Genomic DNA, 19,773 nt, shown 5'->3' on the forward strand with positions numbered 1-19,773 from the left:
TTGAATTATTTCCAGTGTTTGGTTCTAGATAATGATCTAGAAATGATCCAATAGAATAAGGCGAGCATAAAATCAGGGAACATGTCGAGAAATAGGCTGGATGATCATGTGTCATATAATCAGATCAGAATCAATATTAGATCATTTCTGCTTTGTTCATCAGATAACAGATCAAATTGTTCAGCATTTTTTAGCTTTAACCAGATCTGTGCCACGGCTGTGCTTCCAGCTCCTCTGCTTTATTCTTTATTCTACAGCAGAAGTCGATGACTTAAATATTCTTATTTCTCCGAGTTCTATGAAATGAAGCATCGTGCGATTTAAATGGCGCTCAGTACAAACAGAGCCTTGACTGTATGTGAGAATAAATTAGTGCTGCACAATTAATCAGAATCTAATCATGATTTTTGGCTTGTGCTCTTAATCACACGTTAATTGGCGAGTTTAGTTAAAGCTCAGTGGTGAGATAAGGGGGTGTGCAGAAATGCAACTATTATACACCAAGCAGTTGATTCTTTTCCTAGAATAGCACAACATGACATCTTTTAGTCCTGTTCGGCTGCAGTCGTTCGCCAGTTGTGAGTTTTATTTATTAACGAATGACATTTCAGTCACATTATTTATCTGTGTATAATAAAGTTCCTGTTATCGCATCACTATAGCAGCTGCTTTGTTATGAAGTTAATAAGATTTAAAAGACTCCTTTGTTTTAAGAGAGAAGTCAAAAGTGTCGTGCTGTAATACTGTACATAATGTATAATATAATGCAGCGTCTATTTTAATGGTGTATGTTGGTGATGTAAAGTGAGAAATATTACCACAAAAAAATGTGAAAAAACAAGGTTTTTATTTGATCATATTTTTTTTTAATGATAGTTTGTGTTAATATTTACTATTTAGAAGCCCCACCTAGTTCTGGTGTGTCTGGTGACTGCCATTTATTTAGATCCACAGATTTGTGCATTCGAAGGAATACTGAGAGAAAGTGAAAGAAAAGACAAGATGCTTTAGAGCCAGCTTTGATCTAAATTAGCCGAATAAATCGTTTTGGGCATTATTGTGCAGTTTCTAGATGAAATACTAAGAGGATTAAAATATATTATTAAATTCACACATGGAGGTGTCGGATGATGATGTTTTTCATATAACTTTCTGTCTTTTTGACTTGGCAAACTTTTGAAATCTGAAATGAAGTCCACACTTGAACTGAATATAATCATCCTGATTTTTATATGTAAAGCTCACTGTGTGTGTGTGTGTGTGTGTGTGTGTGTGTGTGTGTGTTTGTTTGCAGCGCTGGCAGCCATCCTTGGTGCCGTGCCGTTTTTGGGTACGTATTGGGCAGCGTTACCTGCTGTGCTTGACCTGTGGCTGGCACAAGGTGAAGGTGTTAAAGCTCTGCTGCTGCTCCTCGCACATCTGCTGCCGACCTACTTCGTCGATACAGCCATTTACTCCGACATATCAGGGTGTGTGTGTGTGTGTGTGTGTGTGTGTGTGTGTGTGTGTGCTGTAATGATGAGTGCTGTGTCCTTGTCTGACTGACTGACTCCCTAATGCACAAGTGTTTAATGAGATTAATTTAGAAAGGAACAGGTAATGCATTCAGCTCTCGAGGAAATAACAAGGACAGTGTACTTTATCCTGCAGGGACAGATCTTCGTGTGTGTGTGAGTGTGTGTGTGTGTGTGTGAGAGAGAGAGAGAAAGTTTTATTAGCCTTTATTGATCTTTCTACTCTAAATTATGAATGACGTGAGTTCTGATGGTAGCCTACAACGTGTGTGTGTGTGTAGTGGGGGTCACCCTTATCTGACAGGCCTAGCTGTGGCTGGTGGTGCGTACTATTTGGGTTTAGAAGGAGCCATCATAGGCCCGATCCTTCTCTGCATACTGGTTGTAGCTTCCAACATCTACAGTGCCATGCTGATGAGCCCAAGCAGCAGCCAGCCTACACCAGTGCAGAGCAACTTCCCTCAACACCTGGGCAGGTACACGCGCGCACACACACACACACACACATACACACACACGCACGCAGAAAATTAAACACAGATCACCCTTCTCTTACCAAACATGTAGGAGCTACAGTATAGACCACATCCACCCTCTTCCACTAAAATCGGAGCCATTTCACTTCCTGGTCTGTAGATCCATGTGTTTAAATGTGAACGGAGGCGTCCTCTCTCTGTCTTTTCTTTCTCTCTGTCTTCATCTTTCTTTCTTTATCTCTTTCTTTATCTCTATCTATCTCTGTCTCTACTTGTCTTTCTTGCTCTCTTTCTCTATCTGTCTTTTTCTTTCTTTCTGTCTCTTTTTCATTCTCTTTCTCTATCTTTCTTTCGTTCTCTATCTCTATCTTTCTCTCTCTCTCTCTCTCTCTGTCTCTCTCTCTCTCACTCACACTCACACTCACACACACACACACACACACACATAAATGAACTTATTAACCCTGCCTGTCTAGTAAACACACAATTTCACATTTACTGACCCTGAGCTTCCTGCAGGCCGTTCCTGGACTCTCCTCTGCTGCTGAAAAGATTGACAGAGTAAAAGAAACCCGAGCTGCTTTCCCAGCCGCTCTGCTGCTACTCGGCCATCAGTCCTCCCGCGAGCCCGAGTCTGGAACTTTCTCCCAAAGGGGGATAGAAGTCTCGTTCACTGAAACTGAACCCTTAGGGCTGCTGAGCTCAGGGTCAGCTCAGGATCAGTGTTATAAAATGCTATTGAACTCTCACAACAGCAGATCATCACGCTCAGCGATAACGCTCAGCTTGCTAAGAGTGCAATATTATTTAAAGCACTAACACCGGAGCGCAAAGTTCAGTTAGCAGGATTGTGTCTCGTCTAGCATAGTGGCTACAAACACAACTAGCACTCGATGACTGTTAATTGTTTACACACTTTACAGCGCTTCGACTGTAAGACTCACGACTGCTGCGTGTTTATTATTATAGATGCAGTTATTCATTTCGTTCATGATGATCGAAATATTTAAATAATATAATGTGACATTTAATGTGTGGGATTGCTATTTTCTGATTATTATTTAAATGTTAAAAATCGATCTTGTTTTTTTTTGGGTCACTCAGAACTCCATAATCACTATTCCTGTGTGTTTGTGTATGTGGTGCCATGTGTTTATATCATAGTGAGGACCAAATCCCCACAGTGATAGAAACATCTGGCAGTTTTGACCTTTTATGGGTAAATTTGGCTAGTTCTCACAAGAAATACTGCTTTGTTTTTTTAAATGACAGCATCAATTTTCAAAAGGAAAAAAAAAAACAAAACTAAAAGATGAAAACCAAAGTTTCCTTTTGGTTACTGAACAGAAGTTAGTGTTAACTTAGCCTTAGTTAGATCAATGGATGGTCCTCATATGTATATTTGCTCTGTGTGTATGTGTGTGTGTGTTATTGAGCACACACAGACACACACACACACCCCTTTGCTTCATCTTCCCTGATTCAGTCTCGACGGTCACAAAACCGTGTGCGTCTGGAATACAAAATCATCGATTCTTTTTTTTTTCTTTCTCCGTCCCATACATCAGAGTGCAATTTTTTTCCTGAGTCATCGCTGGAACTCATTTTGATTGACGTGCGTGCTTTTTCCTGCACTGCTTATTATTAGCTAAGCTCCTTCTCCTAGCTCTGAGCAGCAGCGTCATTACTCACAGGTGAAGTTTGCTGATGGTTTAGCGAGTGAAGGAGTGGAGAATAAACTTAATGTTGGACTTTTTGATGAGTGTTGAGAGAAACCGCGAGGGGAGAAAATGCAGAGAGACCAAAGACGGCTCTACGTTCATGCGCACATGCTGTAGGTGGATGTTTTCAACTGTAGAGTTCATGATATCTTGATGGATATGTAGCACTAACGGATTACCTGCTAGTTTTATTCTCTACTAATTGATTTTATAGTAGGATATTTTTCAGTCACTCAGGAGGTGATGGAATATGCTTTGATGAATTCTACACAAAATGAAAGTTTGTGGGTTTTTTGTTTGTATTACAAAGACTAAGTTATTGATTTAGGATTTATTTAACTGCCTGGATTGTGTGTTTTTTTTAAGAAAGATTTCTTTTTTTTCAAATGGTGTCTAGCCATGAATCTTTTTATTTTATTTTATTTTATTTTTTTACTTTATTATACTACACTATTAAAACTATTTCAAAAATGTTTCTTGCTTCCTGATTTCCCCTGAACGCACTGAACCCTGCTCCAATTCCCAAATCTATAAATAATCACTGAATCTTTGCATATTTTATAGGATCTCTTGTCCTTGTTTGACAATTTGACCTTTTATTCCATGTGAAGGTCACATGACCCCCACATCCCGCTCACCGTTACAGCCATCACAGAGCTGTCAGACCTTCGAGTGGAAGATTGAAATCGATTGTTTCAGCTTTCCACAATTACAATGAAGGGCTATCGACTTGCCTTTTTTTTCCCCCTCCATCTTTCCTCAGATCTATCTGTATTCTTTCTTCACGACCAGCTTCTCTCCGAGTGTGTGTGTTTTGTCTGATTGCCTGGCTCTTTCAACCTGATGGCTTCATCAGAGTGCTCACTCATCTGTTAAATGAAATAAAAACACTAAGCTACCATACTGCTGTATAAACCATACACAGATTCACCAGACCTCGTGATAGCTGTCATGGCTTTCTTTACTGTATTTATTAGCAGCTATTGCTTATTTGTTGAGATTAGAGTGGGTTGTATACACTATACCTTCCCCGGCCACTTTAATAGGAACACCATTACTCTCACAGCTATTCGATCATGTGACAGCTGCACAAATGTCACAATAAAATCCCCACAGTTCAACAGCTGCAGTTAACGGTGACATCAAATATCAGGATGGAGAACAGTGTGAGTTTATCTGTGTGCCCGATGGGTTGGTTTGAGTTTTTCAGAAAATGCTGACGATCTGAGATTGTCTCCATAACAGTTTACATAGAATGGAAAAAAAAAATCTTTATATATATATATATATATATATATATATATATATATATATATATATATATAGAGAGAGAGAGAGAGAGAGAGAGAGAGGATGGATGGATGGATAGATGACACGCACACTAGCACGAGCACAATTGTTGTTGGGGAGAAAGAGAGATAGATTGGGGGGGGGGGCTTGCTCTCTCTCACTCACTCATTTTCTACCGCTTATCCGAACTACCTCGGGTCACGGGGAGCCTGTGCCTATCTCAGGGGTCATCGGGCATCAAGGCAGGATACACCCTGGACGGAGTGCCAACCCATCACAGGGCACACACACACTCTCACACACTCACACACTACAGACAATTTTTCCAGAGATGCCAATCAACCTACCATGCATGTCTTTGGACTGGGGGAGGAAACCGGAGTACCCGGAGGAAACCCCTGAGGCATGGGGAGAATATGCAAACTCCGCACACACAAGGTGGAGGTGGGAATCGAACCCCCAACCCTGGAGGTGTAAGACGAACGTGCTACCCACTAAGAGCGCTTGCTGGTAAAAGAAAGAACATTAACTCAAATATCTACTCTTTACATCTACGGTGAGCAGAAAAGCATCTCCAGGACAGGTTTAAAAGATCACATTAAGTTCCATTAGCATCAGTCAGGAACAACAATCTGCATGAGGCACAGACTCACTGAAACTGGAAAAATCTCTCACACACACACACACACAAAATAACCCAGGTGATGTTTTTCTTTTGCTCCATTCACAATAAACTCTACAGATGGTTGAAGGTGAAACTACCAAGAGATCAACAGCTTCTGAAGCACTTAAAGCAGTTCATCTGGCACCTTTTTCCCTCCCCCCATTACCCGAGTTTAGTGATAGCGCTGTGTTCTTCACATTGTGTGTGTGAATGAGCAGGTGTACTGGATTTATGAATAGATTTGATTTCACAATGAACCCCAACATTCTCTACTCATCTTGAGAGAAAGCGAAGGCGCAACTTCCACACAACCGAAACATCACAAACGTGTTAGAGATGAGAAAAGGGGTGAAGAGTTTATATCAGAGATGCCAATGAAGTGTCTGTCATTATATGGAGGTAAGGGATAGAGTTATGCTTAGGGTGAGAGTGGTTGGTGGAGGGGAGAAGTGGAGGAGGAGGAGGAGCTGCCCCTTTTAGAGTAGAATTCGTAGTGGCATACTCTATACTTCAGCACATCATATACTACTATGCTCTAGTTATGTAATGGTGTGTGTAAAAAAAAAACAGACCATGGTATAGCAGATCTGCTGGACTGTAAACTTCCTCTAGTTTATTTCTCCAGCCTGTGGATCAAGCTCTGTGTTCTGTGTCCTGTCAATCATCAGGCCACACCATCATTAAGCTTTAAAGAAAAAAAATCCCTCTGACAGTTAAAAACATTAACACACATGCATGCTGCTGTCACACACACACACACACACACACACACACACACACACACACACACACACACACACACACACACACACACACACACACACACACACACACACACACACACACACACACACACACACACACCTCTGTAGAGATGACATCCAGTCACATCAGAGGAAGGGTGAAAATCTGTGTAAACTCTAGTTGTCCATAAGGGACTGAAGGAGAAGGATGATGGGTAGATCTCTGATGTCCCTTTCTGACTCTCTCTCTCTCTCTCTCTCTCTCACACACACACACACACACACACACACACACACACACACACACACACACACACACACACACACACACACACACACACACACACACACACACACAAAAGAGTATCAGCTTGCTCTTATTCCTTTCCATCATGCCGTTCCAAGTCTTTATCCTGTGAGAAAATGTCCTGTTTGTCCTTTGTCCAGATAGCAGAGGGTGAGACATTTTGAAGCGGGGAGCAGGGCATCTGTCTTTCACATCCACAGTCAGTGCTAAGCAGCATTCTCTTTTTTTTCCTTTTCTTTTCTTTTTTTTTTTTTTTTTGCAGCCTCCATTGATATGAGAACAAAGTACAGACACAAAACATTAACGAATCACATGATTTTACAAAGCAATACAAAAAGTCAATGAAATGAGTGAATAACAATGAAATAAATCAGTAAAATAAGTCATATGCTAACTGAATCTCTTTTGGCCTTTGCACAGGTTATAAAAACAAAACAAACCAAAGTGATGCTGTGTGTGTGTGTGTGTGTGTGTGTGGATTTAAATACAGGATTTACACACACAAAAAACAGTAACAATTTCCATACAGAAAAAAAGAAAACGCGCGCGCACACACACACACACACACACACACGGTGTCAAGGCTAAGCCCTTCAATTTGTAACTGATACATGATTCCATGTCAAAATAACGGCTCTCTCACTCCTTAAAGAAATCCTTATGTCTACGTAGAATGTAACTGTTACTAACCAGAGGGACTTAAATACAGAGGAAGCAATTAAAAAACAACAAAAAAACAACACACATTTGCAAACTTAAAAGTAAATACGTTTAAAATTCAAGGAATGACTGAGGCAAAAAAAAAAATCTATATAACAGACAAAAGATTCGACGTAATTCTTGCTTCTAATCTGATATTTTATGTTCGTCCTTAATTAGAGGATTAGATGAATCTACGTCGTAGAGGAAGTCCATGGCTCCTACGTTGACCAATCAGAGAACAGATGATAAAAGCAGCTACTGATATGTGTTGCCATCTGAATGTGCTCGATGCTAGTTAAACTTGTGAACGAATTAAATAAAAAGCAACAGTGTAGCCACACATACAGTCTCCCTGTTTCAGCCACACACACACACACTCACACACACACACACACACACACACACACACACACACACACACACACACACACACACACACACACTCACACTCACACTCACACTTGCGTGCACATGCACACAATATTCAGATATTCTAAAAAGGAGGCAATTGGTAAACATCACCTAATCACCCTCTGCTCCTTAAAGGAAGACAAGGCCACAGATCCTAAGTTTCTCTGCGTTAAATACAGTCTCTTCTTCTTCTTCTTCTTCTTCTTCTTCTTCTCTCTTTCTCCAGCTCTGTGTGGGTGTCAGTGAAGTGGAGTGATGGGGAGATTAATGTACATGTGTAAGTCTGTTATTTTGGCTCTGCCTCAAGACCACACCATCGGTAAGTAAAAGGATAGTGTAGAGAGATCATCCAGCTTTCTCCCTATCTAGCTCCCTCCCTCCCTCCCTCCCTCGTTCGCTCTCCTTTTCTTTTAACGCCACCAGAGCTGGTGTGAAGAGTGTGTCCGATCATCCGTGCGTCTCTCTGTCCGTCCTCATGTGCGTGCTCAGAAGATTTCGGGCAGTGTGACATTGCGCAGGAGCCACTGTTGCGAGCGGCTGCCGCTGCAGTCTCTGACGCTGGGCACCTGGCTGTCGTCCTCCGACGCTTTATCCAGACACTGATTACTGTTCACGTGCACCAGGGTCAGCTTCTGCAGACAGATAGACAGACAGAGAGATATATAGAGATATATAGAGAGAGATAGAGAGAGAAAGAGAGAGAGAGAGAGAGAGAGAGAGAGAGAGCATTTTAACAAGTTAGAAAAAGGCTAGGTAATCATTATAAATAGTAAAGAGAGCTCCTCTGACATCCCACACTCTTTTAAAGGCTGCCAAGCTTGGCATTGAATGAGAGACTTTAAAAATCAAACCGAATCCTTGCTTTGGTTTCAAATAAATAAATAAATAAATAAATAAATAAATAAATAAATAAATAAGAACGTCCTGACCCGAGTTCAGCGTTTTCCTTCTGCCACAGTAAACTGCTTTTTTTTTTTTTTTTTTTTTAGCTTTGCTCTATCAGAAAATGTATCACCTAGTACTTACCCTCGTAAGGCCACATCATGTGAGTTAAAAGATTACAGAGAGAGAGAGCAAGAGAGAGAGAGAGACAGAAGAGAGAGAACAATGTTTGTGTGTTATGTTCACACTGCAGTTACAGCTGTTATATGTGATTAGTTTATTCCATGGCAGTGTGAACAGGGGTCATATAAATCCATCAGCTTGTTTAGTTGTCAGATGTGTGTGTGTGTGTGTGTGTGTGTGTGTGTGTGTGTGTGTTTACACTCTGATACACATTGTCAATTTCGGTTCGTGTGACTTATCTCAGTTAACGCATCATTTCATTAGGCATTAATCTCACACAGGCCTTTCTCATGTTCATGATTACGGTTTAAGGAAACTGTGAGGTTTCAGATCATGGGAGATTTACTATATGTACCTTCACCATAGACATAAACTGTTACCATAGAAACAAACTCTCTCTGCTGCCTTTACAGGATGAAACTTTCACACAGTTCCGGGGTTTAAGTTGAATGAAGCGACTTCTGCTCATGTACAAACATTGAATTCATCTGAACCGTTTCTTTCAATTGCAGAATTGCGATATATAATAAATTGGAGACTCTTTAAACTCCATGGGTCTGTTTAATTTATAAAAAAAAATGTATGTGCAAGTGTGAGCAAGTTTAAAATCACAGTAACCAAAGCAACAAGGGTCTGGTGGATCCTGTGAGTGTGTAGCTAACGTTAGATCGGTACGTTTACTGAGTGTTTCCTTTCCTCGGCTGCGTGTTCATTTCAGATGACAGGAAGAGCAAAAATGTTCCTATTGTCTGTTCATCCATCCATTTTCTGTAACACTGATCATACTCAGGGTTGTGGGGAACACGAGGCACAACCCATCATAGGACACAGTCACACTCACACATGTTTTGGACGTTGGACTGGGGAGAAAAGCAGAGCACCCAGAGGAAACCCACAAACCATGGGGGAGAGCAGGTAAACTGCACATACAAAAGAAAAGGTATGTATGTATATAATAACTTTTCACAAGATTATTTGAACTTTAAAAAAATCCATTAAGTTGCCCAGGGTTGTGTCCATTAAGCCATAGATTTACACACACACACACACACACACACACACACACACACACACACACACACACACACACACACACACACACACACACACACACAAAGCAAAAGCTACCATCACACATCAATGAGAAATCCTAAGACTCCTAATTAAATAGTGGTGAGGACTTGCTATAAGAAGCAGCCTAATCACTGATAACATCAGCAAACCAGACCAAACCACACACACACACGTGAACACCGACCAGCACACACACAGACCGGCACACACACACACACACACGGACACCGACCGGCACACACACATCAGTGTCTGTGTAGACACTGACCGGCACACACCCACAGACACTGACCGACACACACAGGCACCGAACCAACACACACCTACCTCAGTTTGTAAGTGATGGTAATTTATGCTAAAACATGCAGCAGAGGTAGTAGCTTTGACAAGTGATCTTTGTCACTCCATCTCTCTTTCTCTCCCTTTCCTCCCTTGCGCGCCCTCCCCCCCCCCTCTCCGTGTCTAGAACAGAACTTTAATCGACAGTGAAAAGTCTGCTGCAGGCTTCTGTTTTAGTCCTTCACCCCCACCTCCCAGGAATAAGGCCAGTGTGATGATGATGAGGAGAGGCAGGGATTAGAGGCAGAGAAACCAGTGATGGCTTCAGCAGAATGTACAGAGTGTTATTCAGCACGGCCGTGTTCTAATCTCTCTCTCTGGCTGTGCAATGCAGCAGGTTTATAACTCACTCAACATCACTGGGATATATAATCTGGGACAGGTGATGCTACAAGGTTGCTAGGGTTTTGCTAATACACTATTCCATGTGTTTGTTGGGGTGTTGCTAGCTGGTTGGCAGGTTATTGCCATGTGGTTTTAAGGTATTGTAGGTGGTTGCATGGGGCTTACTCTGCTAAATGCAGGTGGTATCTTTGGTTTGCCAGACAATAGCTAGAGATTTCTATAATGTTGCTAGGTGGTAGCTTTGGTTTCAGATAGTTGCTCAATGGTTGCTATGCAATCTTATGTGGTTGTTAGGGTGTTGCTAGGTGGTATACCAGGTATTACTGTATTCCAGATAACTGCTGGTTCCAGGTGGTTGCTAGATACTTGCGATGGTTGTCCGAATGGTTCCTATTGTGTTACCAGGTCATAGCTATGGGGTTCCTGTTGGTTGCTATGGTGTTGTAGATGGTTGCTATGGTGTGCCAGGTATTTCTAGTGGTTGCTACTGTATTCCAGGTGATTGCGAGGTGCTTGCTATGGTAGTCCTGGTGGTTGAGAGGGTGTTACAATACTTATGGTGTATTAGATGGTTGCTAGGGGTGTTGCTGGCAGTTGCTATGGTATTCCAGATGGATGCTATTGCTTTGTTAGACCATGTGACTGCCAGAGGTTGCTCTATAAAATAATGACTGTATAATAATGATGAATTTTCCTCCATATGGTTTAATTGCTTATCCATCATCAGCAAACAATAATCCACCTAGGAATTTTTAAAGACTACTAATGCCATAATTATTGGCACCACCAATTACTACATAAATACAATTTGTCTACATTTTACTTATTTAAAAATGTATGCATTTAATCTATTTAATCTAATTATTTTAAGTGATTGTTGACTTACAGAAAATCTATTTTCCCTTTTGAGCATTTTTCAACACATGCACAAAGAAACCCTAATAATAATAATAATAATAATAATAATAATAATAATAATAATAATAATAATAATAAACAAACAAATAAATAAATAAATAAAACTGCCCTTCCACATGATGAGGAAGCTAGTGATAAGAGCACTATATTAGAATTGTACAGTAGAGTTTACATACATTTTTCATCAAATATTTATCACCACCTTCGTAACAGCCAGATGTTTATATGAGCTGAGCACAAAGGAAGTCCTTCCTCAGAGTAAAACTAGTCACAGAAACCAGAGCCTGAAATCAGATGTGTGCTGTGGTCAGATGTTTTGGTCTTGCCCAACATCACAGCTAGTGGTGCAGAAGCTCTACCTCACATTTACATTTACAGCATGTAGCCAACGTCCTTATCCAGAAGGTCTTGTGCTTATCTCATTTATACAGCTGAACAGTGTTAAGGGCCTTGCTCAAGGGCTCAGCAGAGGCAGATTGGGCATGCTTGGCTTTTAACTCATGGCTTTCTGAAAATTAGTCTAACCTCTTAACCTGTGAGCACCACTACATGGAATGTTTTAGCTTAAAACATGTTTGCCTCTGTCAGGGGGCTGCGACCGATCTTTCATCAAGATATAAAACAGTTTCAAATGTTCTGCATGGATCTAAGTGTACCCTGTATGACATTATTAAAGACATACCACTTACTTGTACAGTATTGGAATGAAACCTCGCTCGCAGTTTCGCTTAATCCAGATCTTATTCATTTGTGAATGACAGTAATTCTGTTACTGACTCCACACACTCACCAGAGGATCGTACTCCCACAGCTGGTTGCCTTTCAGATGATGGCACTTGAGCATCATTACAGGCCCGTTCAGTTTGGACACGTCTAGACACAGGTCGTCTGTTCGAATCTCTTTATTGGCTGTGTATGAAAAAACCTGCAGACACCACACACACACACACACACACACACACACACACACACACACACACACACACACACACACACACAGAGGGACATGAGCATTTTCTCTGCTCAGCAGGGTAATTAAACAATGATGAGGAAGAAAGAAGAGACAGGAGAAATTCTCCTCACCTGGTTGCCTCCCATGCCATGACAATTGAAGATGCCCACTTTTTCATTCTCTTTCCGAGCCATGTTATCCAGACACTGGTTAGTCTCCACGTTACGGATCTGTAAGATACATGGACACGTTAAAAACCCTAGCTGTGTATGTAGAAATGAAATACTGCTGTTGTGCTTGGTCGCTCTGCTGCATGCTGAAGCTGGCACACGGATGAAATATATTTCTGTGGGAGCTTTGCTTTTCACAGACATAAATAAATGTGTTCACCACTGGCCTTGTGTCATACATGTAAACATCACTAATTATAGAAGTACATTCACACAGCAGCGGACGAGTGCACACACACTGAGATAAGTGAACCCTGTGCACACACACACACACCAACACAAGTATACATACACACACCAATAAAGTATACACACACCCACACGTATGTGTGTGTATGTATGTTTGTGTGTGTGGGTGTGTGTATAATTGTTTTGGTGCACACACGTACACACCCACATACACAACGTACACACACACACACACGTATATACACACACACACGGACATACATACCAACATATACACACAAATACACACACACACCAACATATACATGCAAATACACACACACACACACACACACACACACACACACACACACACACACACACACACACACACACACACACACACACACACACACACACACACAAACAGGATTTGTTGCACTCTTTCAAATCTTCCCCAAAGGACCAAACACCTTTTGCAATCCTTTTTAACCTCAGCCAATAACAAAGTTCAATGACCTTCAGTCTCAGCCACACCCAATTTGATTGGCTATATTTTACGGACGCATCACACCCTGCACACACAGACAAGTGCGAGGCTTCCTGTCACGTGTGAAAGGAGATGAAATGCCAGACAGAGACCTCAAAGTGTGTCTTTGACATCACAGGGCAACAACAAACGTCAGAGTGATGGACAGACGGAGGACAAACAAGTGTCAGCAAAAGAAAGTGAGAAGATGGATAAGGTGTCACACCTCAAAAACGCACATGGTTTCTTTATGAGGGAGAGAGAGAGAGAGAGAGAGAGAGAGAGAGAGAGAGAGAGAGAGAGAGAGAGAGAGAGAGAGATGGGAGCAACAAAATAGATAAAAATAAATAAATAGCACAGATAGTCACATGAGCGAGAGAGGACAGACAGACTGAGAGTGTGTAGGTGACAAAGAGAAGAAACAGAGTAGTGGTGGAATACTAATAATCTAATAATGAGAGAGAGAGAGAGAGAGAGAGAGAGAGAGAGAGAGAGAGAGAGAGAACAGTCTATATTTGTTTCTCACTTCTCATTTCTTCCTCACTCACTTGCACACAACCACACCCAAGACTGTGCTATTAATGTAACATGATACTGTCTTACACTGTATTTAAATTGCACCCCGTATGTGTGTGTGTGTGTGTGTGTGTGTGTGTGTGTGTGTGTGTGTGTGTGTGTGTGTGTGTATTACCTCTCCCAGGGAGTAGTAATGGCGTGGGATCTGAGAGTCAGGATAGATGTTCTCGAGGTACCAGGAGAATGGCTTACACTGCAGCTTCTGTCTCAAGGCTGTCCTGGATGAGACGTCCCCATAGTCCACTTTCGTCACTCCTACACACATGCACACACATTAGTGAAAAGCATAACTCGGTCAGTTAAATTGGAAGAACAAAAAACAAACAAACAAAAAAAAACAAAACAGAACATTTATTAAAAGGGAACATTGTTTTAAGAGATTGAACAAATTCAAAAAGAGGAAACACCTCCTAAGCAGAGGCAATTGAGATCTCTTCCAATTTATTTAACACCTACCCACACACACACACACACACACACACACACACACACACACACACACACACACACACACACACACACACACACACACACACACACACACACACACACACACACACACACAATGCCTCAGGCTGCTATGGGAAATATTGACAATGACATTAATATCCATTATGTTCCATCTTTGTGTCAATAAAGCCCTGCCATCCAAGACAAAAATACCCTAATACCCCTGAGAGAGACAGAGAGGTGTCAGGTATTTTGTGTGTGTGCATGTGTGTGTGTATGTGTGTGTGAGTGAGAGAGAGAGAGAGAGAGAGAGAGAGAGAGAGAGAGAGAGAGAGAGAGAGAGAGAGAGAGAGAGAGATGCAGACAGACAGAATGAGGTGGGGCTATTGTGGGCATATGTGTGTGTGGAGGATGAGAAAGAGGGAGAAGAGATTAGCAGACAAACAGAAGAGAGAGACAGATGGAGGGAGAAAAAGTGAGGGGTTTGTGTAATGGTGTGGAACTCACCAGGTGAAATGATGTAGAAGAAATTCTTAAACTCATCCATCCACACCTCGGCCAGACGTCTGTTGTTCTTGTTGATGATCTGGCCTGTGCCACCGGGGAACGTGTATGGCGTGGCCTTACGGAAAACGTGTCCCACGTGAGAACACGTCACAATCTCTAGCGTCCCACCACACTGCCAGATCTGACAGAGACGCAAACAAATACATTAAAGAGCTAACAAACAACTCATCACTTCCAAATGTACACTAAAGAGAGAGAGAGAGAGAGAGAGAGAGAGAGAGAGAGGAGAGAGAGGTTTTATCATCACTATAAAACTGGAAGGATTCAGATAGCTAGTTTAAAAGGCAGAAAAAAGGCAGAAGCAATTTTACCTCTGCCTGAACGATTGCAGCAAAAAAAAAAATAAAATTACAACCCAATCTCATTTCATTTCATTTCATATATGAAACTTTATCTGTAGCGTTTCAGGGCTGCTTTTATTACGGCACAATTACACCCGCCTCTTCCCTCACGTCAACCTAACAGAGCGGCGTGATGATAATGCACAACAACAATAAATAAAGAAATAAAAAGCAGAGTGTCACGAATGCTCTTTGCTTTCCTGTATCACTCTTTGTGCTCATGTATAGCTGTAAAACAAGCAGTCATTTGTATATTATAATATTTCTCAGGCAGGTCAGCACCCTCCAGTTGGTCAGAACCCTCCAGTTGCTCCGGATAAGGGGGTCGGCCAAATGTCATAAATAGTACCGGTTTGGCCATAAAGTGTACAAGACACTGCCTTCTGTATTGGTTGTTTTAATAAAAAGTCTAACATTTAAATGAATCTGTCATCTGAAAACTTGTCGCCTTTTTCCATCCTCTGCAAGCTGAAATCAGAAAGTAAGATCTGTGCTAACTTGCACATCTCAATGCTGGCCCTCACCTAAAACACCATAGTTTAGTTTTGTGTGCCAGTTAGAAATAACAACACAGGCACTCCATCATTATCCATCCACTACACCTTTTTTCCCCTCGAAACAGATTATTTTTAAATAAAAACCGAACAAAAGATGATTCATAATCAATTCAAATCATGAAAATATGCTGATTTGCAGCAATGCAATAGGACAATCACAGACTTTTAGACTTTCAGTATAAGATAAGCAACTGAATTAATCAGGCTTATGTCAGTTTCAATATGGCATGTAACTGTCGTAAATCATGAGCTAATCTGCAACACTAATCTGGCGAGGTTTCAGACAGACTGTTTTTACTGCGGTATGATTTTTACAAGTAGACGCCAAGGCTATGTTGGAAAATAAGCAGAATAAAACCAAAATATCTGCACTGTTCGGGTAAAACATACAGTGCCTTGCAAAAGTATTCCAAACATATGCAAATCTAGAAAAATAAATTATAATAACTAAATAAATAAATAAATAAAAAATCAGATCACCAGATTTGTCTGGATTATAAATGACAGGACTGTTCCAGGCAGTATTTGTACTGCAAAGCAATTTTATCTAAAAATAAATCTTCAAAGTCCAAATTCATTATTTGTCAGCAGAAAAAAACAAACACGCTGCTTGGGTTTAACTCCTTCGGGCTAGAACTTGGAAGAAGGTTCGTGTTTGCTGTAAATCAGCTTTGCACACTGTTTAGGAGTGTAGGAGATTTTCACCAGTCCTTCCAGTCAGAGCTGCTCCAGGTTCTTGTATGTTGAGTGCAATTTTCACACATAGGATTCAGATCTGATCTGGTGCTGGACGGCCATATAACAGTCACCCACAGGAGTGTTTAGGACCATTGTCCTACTGAAAGGTGAAGTTTCTCGCAATATTTATGTAATTCTTTGCCTCAGACTAAGATAGTTTCTCTCGTTATATCCCCTTGTATTGTGCCCCATCTACACTCAGTACATGAATCCCAGACTCTGAGGATGAAAAGCATCCCTGGAGCATGATGCTGCCTCCGCCGCCACACCATGCTTCACTATAGGGATGGTGTTCATTGTGGTACGCAGCCTGTGCTAGGTTTGGTCCACACATAGAGGTTTGAAACTTGCTCTTCTTGAACAGTGTTATCTTTCCTCACACACACACACACACACACACACACACACACACACACACACACACACACACACACACACACACACGGTGGTCTGGTGGATCTTTACTCCACTCTTTGTACTCTGTAACTCCTTCACTCTTCCTGAGACAGTTGGCCTCACGCTGACTTCCTTTAACAGTCTCGGTCTTGTTTCTGCACTGAGCTTTGATGGTCTTGTCTAGACTTAGCTTTCACTTCTTCATTATTGCTCCAACAATGCTAACGGGGATGTCCAACCACATAGATATCATTTTACACTCTATTCCTAAGCTCTGTTACTTCAGTTGGAACTTCCTTAGAACTCTCTTTAGTCTTCATTTTCACTCCTTTCTTCCAGACTGATAGTCTCTTCAAAACCAGGTCATTTTCTTTGTCCATAAAATGGGAATTATTTTAGTATTTCACATGTCAAGTCCAAGCATCACTTACTTAGTTGTTTCCTCTTAAAGAAAATAGCTTTCATCTGGAAACTTCTGGAACTTGTTAAGTTAAAAACTTTAACTAAGCAGCTTTTTGGGGTTTGTAAAAAAAAAAAAAAATCTTTTAATTCTTTCTGACCAATAATTAATTTTCAATAATTAAAAACTAAAAATAAATAAATACAGGAAAACTGGAATATGTGTATTTATTATTTAGATTTCAGACAAATCTGATAAATTCCCAAAGCACTGGATACTTATGCCATAATAAATGTCAGAACTCGTTCACAGCAAAATCAGATGATTTCTCTGTCTCCCCAGCGGTAAAAAGCACAAACTTGCCACTACGTTCTGAAGCCAAGCAAAGGAAAATGCTAATGCGGTGTCGATGGTATCATTAACTGATGGGTTAGAAACCCCAGTGAAACATCATTATGCACCAGTAATGTGATATATTGTGTATTTCATGGGTGAGAGACAAAACAATGCAAAAGTGTTAGTAACTTGATGGTGAGAACCGACACCTTTGTGTAAAAAAGGGTTTCATTCACATATATCTTATGGAAAGAACACACACTCATGTCTACACACCAGCAGCAGGTTCTCACACATCTTACCACAGAAGTCTCTTCTGGATTTCAGCAGGTGAAAATCTCATGTACGTACTGTAGCAGCTGAATGCATTTTGCATGAACAGACATTTAGGTTGATGGTATTTTAAGTCAGTAACCTAGTAAACCAGTGTTAATATATTACTCTATAGAGACTTAAAAGCTCTTTTGTATGCCGCTGTGGATAAATGGCGTCTGTCAAATGCTGTAAATGTAAATGTAATTTAAAGAACCTGAATCTGGTCTTTTACAGAAATTCAGTATCAAAGCTTTATAAAAAAAAATCCTTCTGCACTCATGGGCTTTCTTCTATACAGGAAATATTAGACAGCGTTTGATGTGGCTGCATGTTTGAAAGTGAAAACATCCATCTGGTCTATTAATATATTGTGCATTTCTGTAACTAACCCTGAAGGAGATCTCCAGGTTCTCTCCTCCCCAGATGTCCATGCCTGCGTCGTACGTTCCAATCTCCGCAAAGTAATCTCTGTCTATAGAGAACAGTCCACCTGCCATGGTTGGAGTCCTGCTCAGAAACACACACACACACACACACACACACACACACACACACACACACACACACACACACACACACACACACACACACACACAAACACAGCAAATCAGCTTCAGCTTATGGATCATCTTCGAATTAAGCAGCAGTTCTTTATTTTTCTCCTGGCCTGTTTCTCGCAGTCTCTCTCTGAGGAACAAACACATCGTTCGGGAGAATGCGATCTTATCATCTACACTTTAACCTGGCCATATGTTTTTTGAACCAGTATTTTACAAATGCATTGCTTCCCCGTTTTCTTTCTTTCCCTGGGCGCTCAGCTCTTTCCTGTTTGTCCTCAGTCTAGCTTTCCTTCCACTTGTTTGCCACCGTTGAGGACCGGTTGTTGTTCTCATAGCTTCACGCTTGACTTTTTGCTAAAAAAAAAACAGTGTGAGAAAGAAAAAGTAGCACTACTGAAGCACTAGGCTGAATTTATTCCCAGAAATGGCTGGAAACACCAGTAGCTCCATGGACAAACAGCATACTCTAAAATGAGCAACGCACAAGAGTGAGACTCGGGAATAAACCTGAGTCATAAGCAAGACATTTGTAGCTCAGATCCAATATCCTTTATTTAAAAAAATAAAAGTACCAAACTGTGCCTTTCCCCAGTCCATAAGGTGCTACCATTAAAGGTAAAATAAAGGTATATATCTGGCCCTTAAATACCACTCAGGCACCTTTAAAACCCTGATCACTAAAGAAACAAGATGTGCCTTGATGACACCAGCAACAAGTAAAAGTACAGCTCTTTATTACCTTTATTTCTGACACGGTGTGGTATCTACTGTATATAGCGACTGCTGCTGTTTCAAACTTCCAAACTCGAAAGTATTCAGTTGAACTTAAAAGGTCTCGTAACGTCTAGCGAAACGACTTGGGAGAAGCAGGACGATGTGGATTAGCACATTACTGACAGTGCTGGGACAGAACGTTTTGAGATCTGAGAAAGCAGGAGCTTTAGGTCTACCTTACTCCGAGCGAGCAAACAGGAAACGCTGTAAACAGGCATAAAACCACACGGGTGTGTGACAAGCTTTCCAGATGTTTACACACAGATATCTGACTGAACAATGCCGTGACACACCAATTTACTACATAATATAACA

The 19,773-nt window shown here is 41.0% G+C and overlaps 2 protein-coding genes across 5 annotated transcripts in view; one reads left to right on the forward strand and one right to left on the reverse strand.

Moving 5' to 3' along the window:
- The window catches only part of tmem245 (transmembrane protein 245), a 19,790-nt gene extending 15,606 nt beyond the window's left edge, over positions 1–4,184 (forward strand). For both annotated transcript variants that reach the window (XM_047808774.1, XM_027172030.2), the window contains 3 exons: positions 1,295–1,469; positions 1,796–1,990; positions 2,510–4,184. In XM_047808774.1, the coding sequence (XP_047664730.1) occupies positions 1,295–1,469; positions 1,796–1,990; positions 2,510–2,555 (416 nt within the window). In that variant the 3' untranslated portion in view covers positions 2,556–4,184. The remainder of the gene's footprint in view (positions 1–1,294; positions 1,470–1,795; positions 1,991–2,509) is intronic.
- Positions 4,185–6,251: 2,067 nt separating this feature from the next.
- The window catches only part of galnt1 (UDP-N-acetyl-alpha-D-galactosamine:polypeptide N-acetylgalactosaminyltransferase 1), a 114,942-nt gene continuing 101,420 nt past the window's right edge, over positions 6,252–19,773 (reverse strand). For 2 of the 3 annotated variants that reach the window (XM_027172066.2, XM_027172041.2), the window contains 6 exons: positions 18,514–18,631; positions 14,982–15,162; positions 14,140–14,279; positions 12,653–12,751; positions 12,360–12,494; positions 6,252–8,460 (listed from right to left, as the gene is read on the reverse strand). In XM_027172066.2, coding sequence (XP_027027867.1) covers positions 8,314–8,460; positions 12,360–12,494; positions 12,653–12,751; positions 14,140–14,279; positions 14,982–15,162; positions 18,514–18,631 — 820 coding nt within the window. In that variant the 3' untranslated portion in view covers positions 6,252–8,313. Of the gene's footprint in view, positions 8,461–12,359; positions 12,495–12,650; positions 12,752–14,139; positions 14,280–14,981; positions 15,163–18,513; positions 18,632–19,773 lie in introns of all 3 variants that reach the window. The other variant, XR_007139545.1, reaches the window with a different exon arrangement.

Source organism: Tachysurus fulvidraco, chromosome 25, assembly GCF_022655615.1.
Source record: "Tachysurus fulvidraco isolate hzauxx_2018 chromosome 25, HZAU_PFXX_2.0, whole genome shotgun sequence".
In the NCBI taxonomy this organism is placed as follows: Eukaryota; Metazoa; Chordata; class Actinopteri; order Siluriformes; family Bagridae; genus Tachysurus; species Tachysurus fulvidraco.